This window comes from Colias croceus, chromosome Z (genome assembly GCF_905220415.1).
Source record: "Colias croceus chromosome Z, ilColCroc2.1".
NCBI lineage: Eukaryota > Metazoa > Arthropoda > Insecta > Lepidoptera > Pieridae > Colias > Colias croceus.
In genome coordinates this window covers 15,159,438-15,175,812 of record NC_059568.1, presented here as the reverse complement: position 1 = coordinate 15,175,812, position 16,375 = coordinate 15,159,438, and the positions used below count along the sequence as shown (strand labels likewise).

General features: G+C 32.9%; 2 protein-coding genes across 2 annotated transcripts; one reads left to right on the top strand and one right to left on the bottom strand.

Annotated features, from left to right (window-relative positions):
• The first annotated feature begins 4,145 nt into the window (after window positions 1-4,145).
• Window positions 4,146-8,654, top strand: LOC123705465 (uncharacterized protein DDB_G0272720). The gene is made up of 4 exons (XM_045654243.1): window positions 4,146-4,267; window positions 4,358-4,419; window positions 7,030-7,337; window positions 8,178-8,654. The coding sequence occupies exons 1-3, from the start codon at window positions 4,250-4,252 to the stop codon at window positions 7,310-7,312; spliced, it is 363 nt and encodes a 120-aa protein (XP_045510199.1). The 5' UTR covers window positions 4,146-4,249; the 3' UTR covers window positions 7,313-7,337; window positions 8,178-8,654.
• Window positions 8,655-9,954: 1,300 nt separating this feature from the next.
• Window positions 9,955-13,307, bottom strand: LOC123705295 (mitochondrial thiamine pyrophosphate carrier-like). The gene is made up of 5 exons (XM_045654030.1): window positions 13,024-13,307; window positions 12,624-12,715; window positions 12,011-12,206; window positions 11,266-11,490; window positions 9,955-10,195 (listed from the first exon to the last, which is right to left on the bottom strand). The coding sequence occupies exons 1-5, from the start codon at window positions 13,255-13,257 to the stop codon at window positions 9,983-9,985; spliced, it is 960 nt and encodes a 319-aa protein (XP_045509986.1). The 5' UTR covers window positions 13,258-13,307; the 3' UTR covers window positions 9,955-9,982.
• Between the last annotated feature and the right edge of the window lie 3,068 nt (window positions 13,308-16,375).

Below are 16,375 nucleotides of genomic sequence, written 5' to 3'. Positions count from 1 at the left end.
TTAATTATGGGTTTTAAAGGCACAGAATTGGTGAAAATTTTTACGAGTTGCGTGCCTCTTTCGTTACATATTTCCATTGTGTGGATTTGCATACTGTTTCACAATACATTCTCATTTAATCTCACATTATGAACAATAAATATAGGATTTATGTAATATCACAGATTAGATGCTGTAATATGTATCAAGTGTAGTCATCCAGTGGTAATAAACATTAAACATATTAAATTAGTACCTATTCCTTTAAACGAGTGTGTGTAATAGTGTGTGCAGTTTTCATGTTATTGATAATTTATTTATTTAACCTGCAATCATTGTACCACACCATTTAACATTACATAGTTGTATAGATTCGAGGTAAATTACAAATGGTGACCTTATCGTTTAAAAGCGATTTCTTCCAGGCCACCTAAGGTAAAGTATAGATATATAATAATTATTAAAACATAAAAATAAAAAAGGAAGTACTATAACATATTACATATTATTATTATTAATAATGATAGTTAAAATTATCACTCTAAGATCACACAGCCAATACAAACATTACCGGTTGTTAATGAAATCAGTCATCATATTTAGCGTGTAGGTGTAACATAATATGATACGACAGTTTGTTATTAATTTCTTAACGGAATGAATATATTGATGTTTAGGTTAACATTTAACTAGACTAAACACTGCGATAAATCAAAACACATAAACAATAAATATATTTGGATAGGATAAAGCAATAAGGAAGCATTTGTTTATTTATAGGGCGAGTCGCAGATTTAATATTAACTAGCTGTTTATTAACCGACTTCAAAAAAAAGGAGGAGGTTATCAATTCGGCCGGTATATTTTGTTTTTTTTTTTTTTTTATGTATGTACACCGATTACTCCGAGGTTTCTGAACCGATTTACGTGATTCTTTTTTTGTTCGATGCAGGATGGTGTCGAATTGGTCCCATAAAAATTTTATTCGGCTAGGCCCAGTAGTTTTTATTTTATGAGCATTTTTGTCTGTACTCGATGACTTAATTGGAATGTAGCAAGTAACTTTGATTCACTTCCCGGTAACCGATTGAGCTGAAATTTTGTATAAGTGTGTAAATTGGATAGCGATGAAACATTATCATGACATAGAGCTGATTTGATGATGGAATCGGAAGGTGGCCATAGGAACTCAGTAATATATTGACTCAACTTTATCGAGTTTGGGCTCGTTTGATTCGTGTTGAAAATTACACTAAAAAGTATTAAATAAAATTAACTGCGTTAAAAACAACCGACTTCAAAAACGGAAAAGTAAAAAATAAAAAAGATTTGATATTATTAATTGCTACATATTATTTAGATGTAGGTTTGAAGTCGGTGCCAAACACTAAGCACTTAGTATTAAGCCCGTGCACCGACATCAAACCTATTTAATAAATAGCATATCTAAATAATATGTAGCAATTAATAATATCAAATCTTTTTTATTTTTTACTTTTCCGTTTTTGAAGTCGGTTGTTTTTAACGCAGTTAATTTTATTTTTACCTACATTGCTCCGCGTGATGATATATAGCCCTAGCCTTCCTCGATAAATGGTCTATCTAACACCGAAAGAATTTTTCAACTCGCACCAGGGGCTTTAGAAAAAGTAACAATTACAAAACGATAACGAAGTTAGAAATCGCAAAAATGTATGGGATTGACATAGATTATAGATAGACCACGTGATCTAACGCGGCGTATGTCAATCCCATACATTTTTGCGATTTCTAACTTCGTTATCGTTTTGTAATTGTTACTTTGTCTAAGGCCCCAGTAGTTCCTTAGATAAGCGCGTTCAAACAAACAAACTCTTTTGCTTTATATTATAGATTTTTACTGATCGAATATATTGTTGGTTATGACTGAATAGCCTACTGTGCTTCCCCACGTCGACCTTTTGTTACATAACAACGACACAGATAAATAGATAATACTTATAATACCCTCAGAGGCCAGGAACTCCCCATAGATTACAAGTGAAGCAAGGGGTCATGCTTGTCTATTACACTAAATATATCTAGATTATAATTTTAAAGTACTGACCTTCCTATAATTACGCAAATCTTTATAACCCGGCAACATAGACCCAGCCATATTTTAATACATAAATATCTTCTGGAAAAGCAATCACTAAACAGATTAAGATAATAGTAATATAATTTATTTAACAATTCGTAATGTGTTGATAATTGCAAAAGATCCGGCGGGTGCGTGAGACCTCAAATTTGGAGGTTCGTTCTAATGTTATAAAAACAAGCGACTTTTTGCAACTCTTGCTAAATGAGTATGCTTTAATATCTAAACTTAATATTATAAAGCTGAAGAGTTTGTTTGTTTGAACGCGCTAATCTCAGGAATTACTGTTCCCATTTGAAAAATGTTTCAGTGTTGGATTGGGATAGCCAATATTGGGATATCGAGGAGGGCTAATATAGCATCACGCTAAGACCAACAGGAGCGGGTGTCAGAAATGGGGAATTTATTAATTATGAAAATATCATCTATGGATAGTTACTAGTTAGTCTTATAGTTAGTAAATCACCACTGTCTATTCTAGAAGCTTTTGTGTAAGAGGTATTACGCGTTAACAGGATATGGTATAACAGGGAAGTCCGGGGCTTTAAGCATAGGATAAGCGTAATAAAAAATAATATTTTAATAATACAGCATTCTACTTTTACACCCTTTTCTCAAGTAAAATACCTAAATATCTACTCCCATGCTTAGAGCTTATTGTCACAAATTTCAAAGTTCACCAAATTATTAGCATTGTTCATAAAGTTCTGATGAAAATAATATCAGAATATCTAGTTTGCTAATCACTTATTGGAATGGAGGCGTCAATTTACAGAGATATGATCGCATATTATTTTACGACACAAATATCTTAAACATTGCTTAATTCGCGCCAATTTTGACGCAACCTCAAGTATTGTAATGCATTAAATAATTTTACTATTAAATTTGCTTAAGCTATGCAAAATTTTTATTATCTGCGTTTTTTATGTAACACTTATTAAAATATTTTTTGGCGAAAATAGAAAGTGACACTTAAAAGCTGATTAAAATATTCTACAATTTTAATCAACTTTTTAATGACTGATGTATGATTGTATGATAAGATTAAAGGAATGAGTAAATGTTTGTATTGTAAATTTAATTCTTTTTTCATGTTTATTTTTTATTTTTTTTATGAAAGTTGATTTCACACTTGACCAAGCAAATTTTTCTTGATTGTATGACTGAATCAATGACATAATTTTATTATTTGGCGGTAATTTCAATTTCTTCTTGTTTTGTGTTAATTATGGGTGGGATTTTACTTTAGGACTATATAAATTAAAATAGATATGAATATTTTAATATAATAAGGTTAAATATATACAGAATAATTATTATAAATGTTAAAAATATGTGTTATTGTTGTGAAAACCACTCGCATAAATCGCAAAGCGTGCGCAAAAAAATAAGTCGCATTAGCAAGCTGATGTTATAACAATAAAATAATTATAATATAAATTATAATAAAAATTTGCTATTTTTAATGGCATAACTTTTCTTACAGAACTATAAGGTCTACAGAATATTCGAGAATACTAAGGTTAAAATTTGCTATAGATTATAGTTAAGAGTGTCTATCAAAAGTCAACATAATTCAAATAAAGTTTACGTTAAAACTCAGTTAACTTATAATGAACCATACATTAAATGTTAATGTTTACAAAATGAGAAAAGTATCACAATGTTTCCAAGACCTGAAGTTCTCCTAAGAGTAACATATTAAATTGAACTTAAATAAATCACTGTTAAACTATTGCAATTAAATTACCTGTACCTTAGGGATATGTAACTATCTTTCACATGTGGACACGCGATGCATCCAATTGCGTGAAGATTTTCGAACAGTTGCACATGAAACATTCCTTGTACACTTTAATAGCCCCACGTGGACCTCAACGCATCTAGAACTAAGCTACGTTTCACCCCACCTGCGGCTGCCCCACCAAATTGCGGAGTCGCCTTTCGATTCCCATACCTCCAAAACGAGCGCCTTTCTAAAATAGCCGGGTTAATCGGGCTAGTAGGGATGAACCAAGGGGCAGTATTATGCAATCCTTGGACACGAGACCGCTGTATATAAGCTTGGTTAAGGATCGATGTGAGTATAGACAGCCAGCAAGTGTCAGCAGGCAAAGTGTAACAAATCAGTCCAGCCAAATAAGCAAGATGTACGCGAAACTCGCTGTAAGTTTCGTGGCGAGAACAAATAGTAAACACATCGTTTAATTTAGTATTTACATATTATTTAATGTTTAATACACATTGTGGTTTCAGCTCGTTGCCCTCTTGGTAGCCGTTGCCGTAGCCGCGCCCACTCCTGGTGGATACGGTGGACAGTAAGTTTCTTTTTTATTTACTACCTAATCATCAGGCAAATGCAATAATTAGCAGGTCTAATAGACTACTAAATTTTAAAGTTAATCTTTGATTAAACTCATTTTAAACGACGCGATTGATCATACATAAATATTTGAAAAAGTCTATCAAACTTTTGCTTTAATTCGGGTGCAAAAAATAACTGTGTGTTGATGATTCTCGCCCCATTAACATAGTTAATGTTTGTTAAAATGTGAATTGTCTGGTTTAAACCATTTGTAAACAGCTTTTTTGCAAAGTCATCTCACGCAATATTATCACTAAACTCCTTAACATCTTCATCATTACATAATGCTAATCTCGAGCTCTAGTAACGGTTTTATTTCCTAATACGCAAGTGTTTTATATGTGCAATTATATATTATACGAAAACATTGTGTGTATAAAAACAACGGAAATTTAAAAATGTAAAAGTAAATCAAACAATTAATTAATAACGCGTTGGCACGCAATCACTTAGTATTATATTATGTTAAATTATATTGTTTATCTATTATAAGTCATGCTATAAAAAACTATTTTTACAATCTTAAAAATGGCATCTGTACGGACTCCAATATTATGCGAGTGAGTGATCTCATTTTGTGTTTAATAGCATAGTTTATAATAGTATAAGCTTCTATTAACGAATTTTTTCAAAACATAACTTTTAGTAATTATTTTGTGTAGGTACCCATATATTTGCTAATAAGTAATGTTCCTACATTGTTCCAACAATGATTGCCCTTATTGGAAATTATCTGCATAATCCTAGTGAAAGCCCAATACAGACTTTGTTTATTAATGCACCTTCCAGCTTATGTAATGCTAAACGCTTTGAATTGTGATCAAATACCAACATTGAATAAGAAGCACTATACATATAATCAAAGTGTTTCCTATGATTCTTAAACATTGTTATTTAGTGTCCATCAAAACTTTGGATATACCTATGCATGTGGTTATTAAATTATGTCATATCTAGGGTTATCAACTCTTTTTTAAATTAAATTAGTAAATATTCGATTTACTTATCTGTGATGTCGTACATATTTAAAGTAAAACTTTAAATAACTTTTTTTAAACATATTCTCTAAAGACTTTTGCCAAAAATTAATTTTCCAGTCTTATCGTACGTAAATCTTAAAATTCAAAACAATAATTATTAATGTTGAAACAATGTTTATGTTATCGTAACTTTTAGATAGAAGTTTTATTATAAAATTCTTGAATTCGTGAACAAGCCCTTGTTATATTTAACACAAAAAACAGGGCTGGCAAACCTAAAGCGAGATAGTGTTCTACATTCGGCGTGTTGAAGTTTTCAGAACCGGTTCAAGTAATCGCAAAAACAAAACATTCACTTGTTGTATAATAAGCTTATGGTGTTAAGGAAGTATTAGCGATCTTTTAGGTTACATATTTCTTGATTGGACGTGGTCATTAATCATTAACTTATGAAAATTTGACACGGCTTAACGTAAAATTAAATCAAATTTTAGTCATCATTTTAATAAGATTAATTATGAAATATACTTAAAAATTAAGCAATATTTTTTACTGTGAAACATAAAACAGATTTATTTTTATTTTGTAGATTTTAGCATTAGGAACAACCGGTCATTAAGACAGCAGTCTAAATTATTTACGATTATACGTCGGAAGCTGTGAACAATTCACTTTAACTGTTTCTTTTATAGCAATAGTAAAATGAATGTTGAGGAACGTAAGCTATTTAAAGATAAATAACAAACGTTCTGTATTCATGAATGAACGTAGTATAATTAAAAGAGCAGGTCAACTATCTATCGACCAACTATCGCAATCATTTGCATGGGCAATTTGCATTATATTTTTAAATCTTCCATGCTTTCTATGAGAACTATAGAGTGATAACAATAAAGCTATAAAGAGGGAAGTACACATGAATCCGTAATAATATTATAAATGCGAAAGCCTATCAGTCTATCTGTCTGTTACGCTTTCACGGAGCCACACCGCTAAATATAGGCTAACCATAACTTCATAAGCAAACATACTTTATTGTCAAACTAAATAAAGGATGGCATGTAATAAAGTAAAAAATAAATGTGAATTAAAAATAAATCTTTATTACCGCAGTAGCATCAGTTAATTCGCCGACGTAACCTTCAAGCGCAATGATAGTAATTTAGATAATAACAATGACAATTGCGGGTCGAACGTATCGCTTTCACTGAAGAAGTACATTTTCTTGCGGCCCCCGAGCCCGCAGTTACTTAACTCGATGCAATTGTCCTCGTTTCACACAACTTCACACATTAAGTGTAATTGGAAATAGTTCAATTGCGAATCTTCTTCCTTATTACCTGTAACATGCTCATGCCTGTTAGATGAGAAAATTCTTCACTTGACATTTAAGTAAAAACGTATTCAATTGAAGTGCTAGACTTTAATTGCAGTAAGGAAAAAAGGCATCATTGATATCAGCGTATAAAGGTCATCAAACGGAAAACTATTAGCTCTTTGTCTATCTGATTTTCGACTTCTTAAATACCCCCCATGGTTTTGTAGACTTGACATTATGACTAACAGACGCCCATTTGTTTCAGCAAACACGTGACCATCCACGTCCCCTACAAGGTGCACACGATCCACCACCACCACGTCTCGAAGGTGCACGTCCCCGTGCACGTCCCCGTGGTGAAGGAGGTGCCCGTGATCAAGGAGGTGCCGATCTACAAGCACGTGCCCGTGCCGGTGATCCAGCACGTGCCGTACCCGGTGATCAAGAAGGTGGAGGTGGAGAAGCAGGTGTACGTGCCCGTGCACCACCATGAGGAGCACGTCCACCACGGGTGGGAGGGCGAGTCGCTGTCACATGGCTGGAACTGATCGGTGCATTGTTTTTTAGGTTAAGGTGCGTATTTTTGTTTTTCAAGGACCTACACATAGGACTTGAAGTGGTTGGAATGATCAGTGATTGGTTATTAGGTTAAGAATTAAGATAAGTAAGCTTTATGTTGAACTTACATTATGACGGCATTGTGGTTCCCAGTTTGTATACACTTTACACATGCGCTTAATTCTAAAATGTCTGTAATGGGTGTTAATTTTGTAAATCTTGAAAATGGGTATTTATCGTTATCTAGTATACTGTATATCTAAATATTTAGAAGTGTTCCAAACAATATTAGCTAGTTACAAAACATACGTTTATTGTCTTAAATAACTCCAATAATTGCGGGTTACCAACTTACAAAACGTAGATAACATCTCATAATAAAGAGAATTAAATTGATTATTAGAAGAGCTGATTACTCAAGACTGTTTGCTCCACTTCAAGATTAGCAAATACAGAAGTTTTCGTATTAATATCTGTATAAAATTCGGTTATGTAAGATACGTTGCAAGATTCGTATGTATTTAAAGTAATTTAATATAGAATGGATGCGTCGCACTAAATTTCGCGTTTATTGATAGATAAGAAAGCAATATCTAATAAGAGGTATTCACTATTCTTAATACTAATAGATAGAGTAACAGACGTCTTGTCTTAACTCTTATTGTATTTGAGAAAAACCGGGTACTCACGTACCTGGAGCAAGGCCAATCAATGTGTTTTAAATGTATTCTCAACTAAAACCAATAAATCACTAATGACTGTACCGTACTGTGTATGGTACTGTACGTGTACTGTGTATGGTATTCTTCATGTACATAATACATAATAATTAATATAATTTCTTCTTATTTCCAGATAGCAGTAAGTTCACGCTTCAAATCATCGTCATTGTAAATACAAGAACATCAGTCATTTTTGGTACAAGCAAAGTTCAAAAAGTGTACAATATAATATAATGGAGTTTTGTGATATGATTAGGCTAGATACATACTATAATATGTAGCTGCGTATGATTTTTTATGATACCATAGATCGTGTGTAACTTGACTTTTTGAAGGCATTTTTCTGTTAGTTCATTTTAATAGTGTTAAATATTTTTGATAAAAAATAGTTTTGATGATTAATTTACAAATACTAGTCAATGAATTGAATTTCATTCGACCATCTTGTTAACCATTTGATTGTTATTCAGTATTAAAAAATGAAAGTAATGATACCTAATTAAAAGATTTCACAGCGTGTATCCAGCCTAATCAAATGTTTGCTCAAATAAAAAGTACCTTATTGTATATACAGGAACCAAAGAAAATAAACGATGAATGTTTGTTTTTATATGATTTTTTCATTGCATTTTCCCCAACATTATAAATACCCATTATACTTACCAAAAATCATGATACTATTAGAAGCTCAGTATTATTAACATGCAGATTACGTGACATTTGAGCATTTAACTTATAATCTAACTTAGACTCAAACTAAACAACACTTCACACTACATGAAATTAGACCACTTATGCAAGTTTTCTATTTTCTTATATTTAATACATATAATATAATGTGAATATTGAAAAAAAAATTAAATCTAAATACAAATATACATTTTCAATTCCATTAATTTTAAATCCACTGACCCTGAGTCTGAACTCATGGAAAAGACGTAGCAATTAAAAACCGACAATTTAGTGAATGTGTTCTTTTTTTCGATAAACTTATAATCGCATTTTAACACGCTTTTAGCATATAAGCTTCACCTGTATGAGCTGTATGTTTGTATGTAACCGTCCTTTAGACTTGATTTTAATCCATTCAACTTTGTACACTAAATCGGGATGACACTACATAGTATAAAACAAAGTCGCTTACTCTGTCCTTATGTCCCTTTGTATGCTTAAATCTTTAAAACTACGCAACGGATTGTGATGTTTTTTTTTAATAGATAGAGTGATTGAAGAGGAAGGTTTTTGTATATAATTTATTAGGTTTTAGACAAAGCGGGCGAAGCCGCGGGTGGTAAGCTAGTATCACATAATGACTTAGTTTTTTTTGCTATGTAATTTGGATAATAATCCTAAGTGTGAAAGATACTCTTACATGCCTTTTACTCCAAAACTTAGTCAATCTGGATTAATTCACATAAATTATTTAATTCCGGTTGTCTTGGAATAAAAATAAAATACACACAATAAATATCTTTAGCTGGTGAAATGTTAAATTATTCATATCGGTCCAGTAATTTCGGAAACTTCATTTCAAACAAATACACAATCATTTTTTTCTTTTCAATAATAATAGTGTAGACGAGGGAATGTATTAGAATAATTAAGTATGGGTTTCACAATCTCGTGATATGTATAAAAATATTTTATTTTAAAATCTCAAACTTATTGCATGTTAATCTTCGTAACGGAATTAATTTCGATATGACTGACTACGTCGAGTTGGTCAGGCATCCGCCCCGGAATGGCGCGAAAGGATGCGGGTTCGAGTCCCGCCTCGTGATCGATTTTTTTCTATTCTTTATAAATTGATATAACTAAATCTATTTAAAAAGAACTTTCATTTAGCGCCTAAAACCCTCTGATACCAAATAAAACCAAATAATTAATAACAAAGCATATAATTCCCTGAAACTATACAAAATTCAATACAAAACATTATTACTTCACTAAAAAATAGCAAATTAGTTCATACGATGTAAATGTTATTATGTTTGTCGACAGCGCTTTGTACACCGTGACTTGTAAGCCCCTGTAGAGACCAAGAAATCCTTCTACTTTCACTGTATCCGAGATACACTGTATTAAATTTGAGCATTTCACCAGGTTCCTTGATGTTGTGGGCGTGTAAAATTTATTTTCCGTTCTGTGGCTCTGGAAAAATAAAATATATATAAATAATGTAAGCTTGAAGTCTGAACTCTGAAGAGCATTTAACACGATACATCTAACAGCTTAAGTTATAAAAGAAATATAAACCTGAGTAACATAACCAGGTACATCAAAATTCAAAAACATTAAAGATTCATCGAGAACTTTTTTAAGTCGTTTAAAATTAAATTTAAAAGATGAGATTAATATTGAGTATTGAATATTGAAGTGATTTATAATTCATTTACGTATGTGTCTTTTACATATTGTGATCATTATTACAAAAGTTTGGTTAAGTAATGCCCTACATTATAAATTCCTTCAATGTACAGACACTGGGGAAAAAACAACTAACTTGAATGCTAATTATGTCGTGTTGAATTGAACAATTGACACATACGTTTATCAATCAATTATAATCACATTATGCTTCATTTCTTTTTTCATATATCAAATAAGTCAAGAGTAAAAGAGACGGGACAGTCCCGACAATCAATGTCAAAAATTATGAACAAGTATGAACATAGAAGCGACTAAACTATTTCCTAATAGATAGCGATTGAAATACGTGTTACATAATGAGACGGTAGTGAGCCCGATGCAGGCATTACTCGCACAAAATATCACCAGTCGACAGAGCCTACTTAATGGACGTGATTGGTTCATACTTCCCTCATTACGTATAGGAATATTACTGTTTCCATGTAGTTATAGCGATTTTATATTGTGTTCCTTGTTGTCATTAGTTTGAGCTTATAAGAGCAGTTGTAGAATATTTATATCTGTGTATCCCATTTACATTTCAAGTCACTATATTTCCTACAATATGCTAAAGCCCGATAATATAAAGTCAAAGTATCTGCTGCTAAGGGAAGAATAATGGATAGGGAGCACTATAAGTTAGTTGCATTCGAACAGAGATACAAAAGGTAGTGTGATTATTTATCTCTATTTATACGATGGACCTTTGCACTTACAGGCATATATTACACAATATACGATCTCCTTGATAATCCATCGCTCTTTAAAAGCTTTTCCTATGAAACGAATGCTACAAAAGTGACCATACTCACTGCGATTTGCAATCTCCTCTTCGCCAAATCAAACGGGTACATGATCACCTTGGACACGAACCCGGACACCAGGGCCCCTATACTGCTCGCCAATAGCAGATGTTCAGGCCTGTGCTCGTAGATCTTCACCTGCTCGCACAGCTCTGTGCACTTATGCAGGTAGTCCAGGATTATGGGCTGGATGAAGCTGAACACTGAGAATGTTATGGCCACTTGGGGACCCAGCTGAAACAAATTATGTATTGGGTTAAAGTGAGCTTGGTATAGTTTTAAAAATATAGTACCAAACAAATCTGAAAGATTCTACACTCTGACTGAAAATTAGTAGGAAGATAAATTTTATGCATGGAATTAAGGATATTATTATAAGAATTAACATCATATTTTCTGCGGCTGATGATGAGAACTTTACGCTTGTTTTTCAGTTCAACAACAAATATCCCTAACTTACCAATCCATAATGTGAAATTAAAATGAAACATCAATCATTTTTACCTATTAACCTTTCATAATTTATATTAATACTAGGCTTCGCCCGTGGAACATTAAATATAGTCTATATTACTCGAGGATATTGTAGATTTCGAATGGTGAAAGCATTTTTAAAATCGGTCCAGTAGTTTATGAGCCTATTCATTACAAACAAACAAAGTTTTTCTATTTATAATATGAGTGTAGATAAATAAAGGCTATACGGATCTTAACCAATTTAGAGCTAGGTCAACGTATCCAGCTACTATCTTACCATTAGCACACCAGCAGCCCAGCCCTCAAAGAAGGCAAGCGGCCCTCCCGACCTGTACACCGCTCTGGCTCCATTGAAGAACCCTCTGTACTGCTCCTTCACTAGCATCTGTCGAACTCTGATCACTTCGAGCGGAGTGACGAGGGTCGCGCTGCATGAGCCAGCGCATATGCCACATAGGAACTCTATGGTTCGTCTGTGACGTATTGGAAATTATGGAATACCTGGCTTTTGTGTTTGTTGGATTTGTCTCCATTTGGATTAGAATAACATTTGATAATTTGTAAAACTTAGGCGAGTAGCTTAATATGTATAATATAAAGCTTTTTTAGAATATTATTAGCTTGTGTTTCATTTGCCCCGGCAAAATTAATAGAAACATGGCCAATTAGTATTAAAATTACAATAGTTTACTAGACGATTTTTACAACCAAAGTAGATTTATATATTAACTATAATTTGCGTAGTTTGTTGTAAAATCTTTATTGCATTATTGTTTAGCTAATCAATATCTTTAAGTGATTGCTTTCATTGAATGCCAGGAGTTTAAATAGTTAATAAAGTACCTACAATATATTTTATAGCAAATACTACAAAGCGAAAATGTTCTTACTTATATTTAGGGTCATCAGTCGATTGAAATGCATATTTTGTTGTTAATTCATATACATAGAACTGACTGCCAGTTGATAAGATTGAGTGCATCTGGAATGGTACAGTTATTATTATTTTTTTTTGCATTTCAATTGTAAAAACACTGTAAGATTCTGTAACTCTTAAGTCTTAATGTAATTTGTAGATCATTAAACTTTATGTGGTGTTCATGCTCTCTTCTTTCAATTAATATATTATATACTTCCTTTTAGATATTATCGTTCTATTAGATAGTTATTTTGCTAATATATTATATTTAGCTTTAGCTTGGATTATTTGAAACTCTTCTACAAGATTTCTTAATAACGAAGATATCACAGTCTTGCATACAAAGCTTGTCAAATCAATAAATAATTTACCTGACCAAGATTGTGACCGTGCCAGAAAGCAAAGATGCCTTCCTCATGAAAAATCTTTTTAGAGGTCTCGAATAGCGTTCTTTGTTTCCGTTTGCTTAACTTCTTTTCTAACTGAGTTCTGATTTTGAGTACATCGAGTGGCTGAGTTACGAAACGTGTTACTGCACCAGACACGGCCCCTGCTATGATCTTTTGATTAGGCGTCATTGCATCGTCCTTAGAATAGCCTACCATTTTTCAAACATAGTGTCTGGGACGGAATATTAGTTTGTCTGTTCGGCATGTTTCCGTTTCATATTGTTCTGGTGTTTTGGCTAAATACGTCAGCTGCGACGTGGAACGGCTTGACAGAATATTAGTAAGCGATCGACGTGCAACCTCTTTTTGCATTTGAAAAGTTTGTACATGACCATCGATTGGTTTTAGATTATTATCTATGACTGTCGTAAGGCATAAAGCGTGTCCCAGACAGACGCGGCCTGCGGTGGCGGTGGCGGTGGCGGTCAGTTGGATGACTTGAAAGTTCTAGGAACGACATAGACAGACGCGGCCTGGACGCGGTCACAGCGCGGCTTACCGCGGCCGCAAGCCCCGCCCTCTCCGCCACCGCTTCTGTGTGAATGAGCGCGCGGACATGAGGCGGTCATTACGCGATCAGTTGTAAATTTTTGCAACAGGCCGCGTGTACCGCGTGAAATTATGCCTATAAACACTGAGTTGTTTATTCAAACAGTGCAAAATTACCCAGTTTTGTATGATACATCACATAAAGACTTACTACTCTTAAGAAATAGCTCTGTATAATTGGCGAATGCTGTGTTAACCTCTAATTATTTGTTACTTTATCGCAAGAACTATATGTTTTATAATAATTATATTAAAGAATCATTGTAAACAAATGTTGGTTGACCAAATAAATAAATACTAAAAAAACAACAGAATTAAAAACAAAATATGGGCAATAAAAGCAATAAAACTTCGTACGATTGGCCATTACTAACGTCCACTTGCAGGTGAGACTCGAGAGCTAATGTGCCGCTGTAGGTTAGAATGACCGCCACCGCGGCCGCGGCAGTATATTGTTATCACGGTCAAGCAAGAAGGCAACAGCAGATCGCCACCGCAGGCCGCGTCTGTCTGGGACAGGCTTAACTGTGGGCATAACGCACTGTGGGCACAGTATAACGTTAGATATGGAGTACTTTTGTGGAGTATATGACGTATTTTAGCACTAGTTAGGATATTAGCGTTTCTAGAAGTAGGTACATATGTATAAAACAAACGACTTGTAATAAATATTTGATTTTATAGAAATAGCGCAATGATTTAAACTATAATAGCTTTATAGTATTTTTTATAAGGTACTATAATTATTATAGCGTTTCGAATGGCTGGAAACGCATTCGCGATTTTGGATGTTTATTTTTGTGGAACATTTAATTTTTTATCTCTCTTTTAATTTTATTTTTATAACCTTAGATTACAAAATAAAGTACAGATGGAGCATGACAACCGCCCGTCGCCCTTGTCAAAGAAAATACGAAATCAAAAACAAATACGTCGCTGCACCAGTGCTATAGCGCATATAGTGTCATGCAATACGTCAAAAAGGGTTTGCAATTTTAGTAAAACAATGCCGTCTTGTGATAATAAAACGCTGTAAAATTTGTTCCCGAAAACAAAAAAAAAGATAAAACATCGTTTCACAGGTTTTCTGTAGATTATTTGGCTGATTTATTTCTTTATACGAATAATAATTTTACAGATATGAAGGAATACAAAACTTCAACGTATGTTGCCAGTATTTTGAAAATGAATTTGCCATTTTTATTGGTAAAACGGTAAAATGGTTAAAAGATCTTCAGGGTAATGCTGTTGGATTTTTCGATCGTGAATGTGATTATTTGTATAGTGCAGTAAAGGTTCATGATAATTATTAGATTATTTAATAAGCATAATACATTATTTTGTTACTTTTATAAAGCTTAAAAACGTCATAGTCGTTTTCGCTGGCGATTTAATTTATGTGAATTCCATGATGGATATGATGAAAATAAAATGTCCCGTATTCTCGACTAAAAACTACCGCTATCGTATTCATATATTATGAAAAATAAAAAATAATATAATTATTATGGTTAATATTGAAACTTTTTTTATGTAATTTATTTAATAAGAAATTGAATACAATTATTTTGTCCATATATAACTTTAGTAGGCAGGTACGTCTTTATGTAATACAAGAATTTAAATAAAAATTAAAACTTGACTTCTCATTTATGTAGGTATATAGCTTACGTCACTACCGCCACTAACATAATAATTCAGATCATTGCTATGAAACCTCACAACTCAAAATCGGTCCAACGGTTTATACTGCAGGGCGTGTCAAAGAAATATTATACATACATACATAAACTTGAAAAACATAACCCTCTTTTTTCCGTAGTCGGGGAAAAATTTGGGAAATTTTTCAATATCTGGAAACATTACACGCACACAGAAGCACCGTGTACGTACAGTGCAGTGGCGAAATGACAGCACACATAGCTTTATTGAAAATGACGATAAATTATTCGGTTTAGTTCGGCAACGCTCCATCTGTCTTTTATTTTGTAATCTAAGTTTATAACATTAAAAAATTTATTTATCTTACAAAGTCTTAAGTAGTTAAGCAAGCAAAGAGTATTCATTGTCGAATCCACATGCATACCTCTTGTTTCTATATATAATATCATTGGCATACCTATTCAAAGAATTCTTCCTTAAATATGACCACAATATGACTATAGATTGATGAAAGATTGACTGATTTTTATTACAGTTTATCTATTTGAAAGGTACGTGGGATTTATATAAACAATGATTAAACAATGAACGTCGGAATTAAAATTCAGAGTGTGAATCGTGACATGCCATTTTGTTGCTGTAGATGTTTTATTATTTGCAGTATGTATTGTTTTGAAATACAGCAAATTTCGAGTCATGTTGGATACTTGGTAACAAGGTAACCATTTCATAGTATTCGTACAAGTCACTGTCCCACTTGAAGGGATATGAGAATATTGGTGCCCATGTTGTAGCGAAGTGGTTAAATCAGCCGTTTCATTAATGGCTAAACTTTTGGTTAAACGGTGCCGTTTAATTCACTGGTGAACCATAATCCTGTGTTGTAAAAAAATAAAACAACAGTGTATCGTTGAAGATAAGTTAATGAAACAACCGTTTGATATAGAGCCTTAGCTTTTAATGAAAAGGCTGATTTATGCAGTTGGCTGCGAAATGCTATTGGTGTACATATAAGTTCTTTCAGTGTTTGCCGTAAATAAAAAGTTTTATGTAATTTAATTTA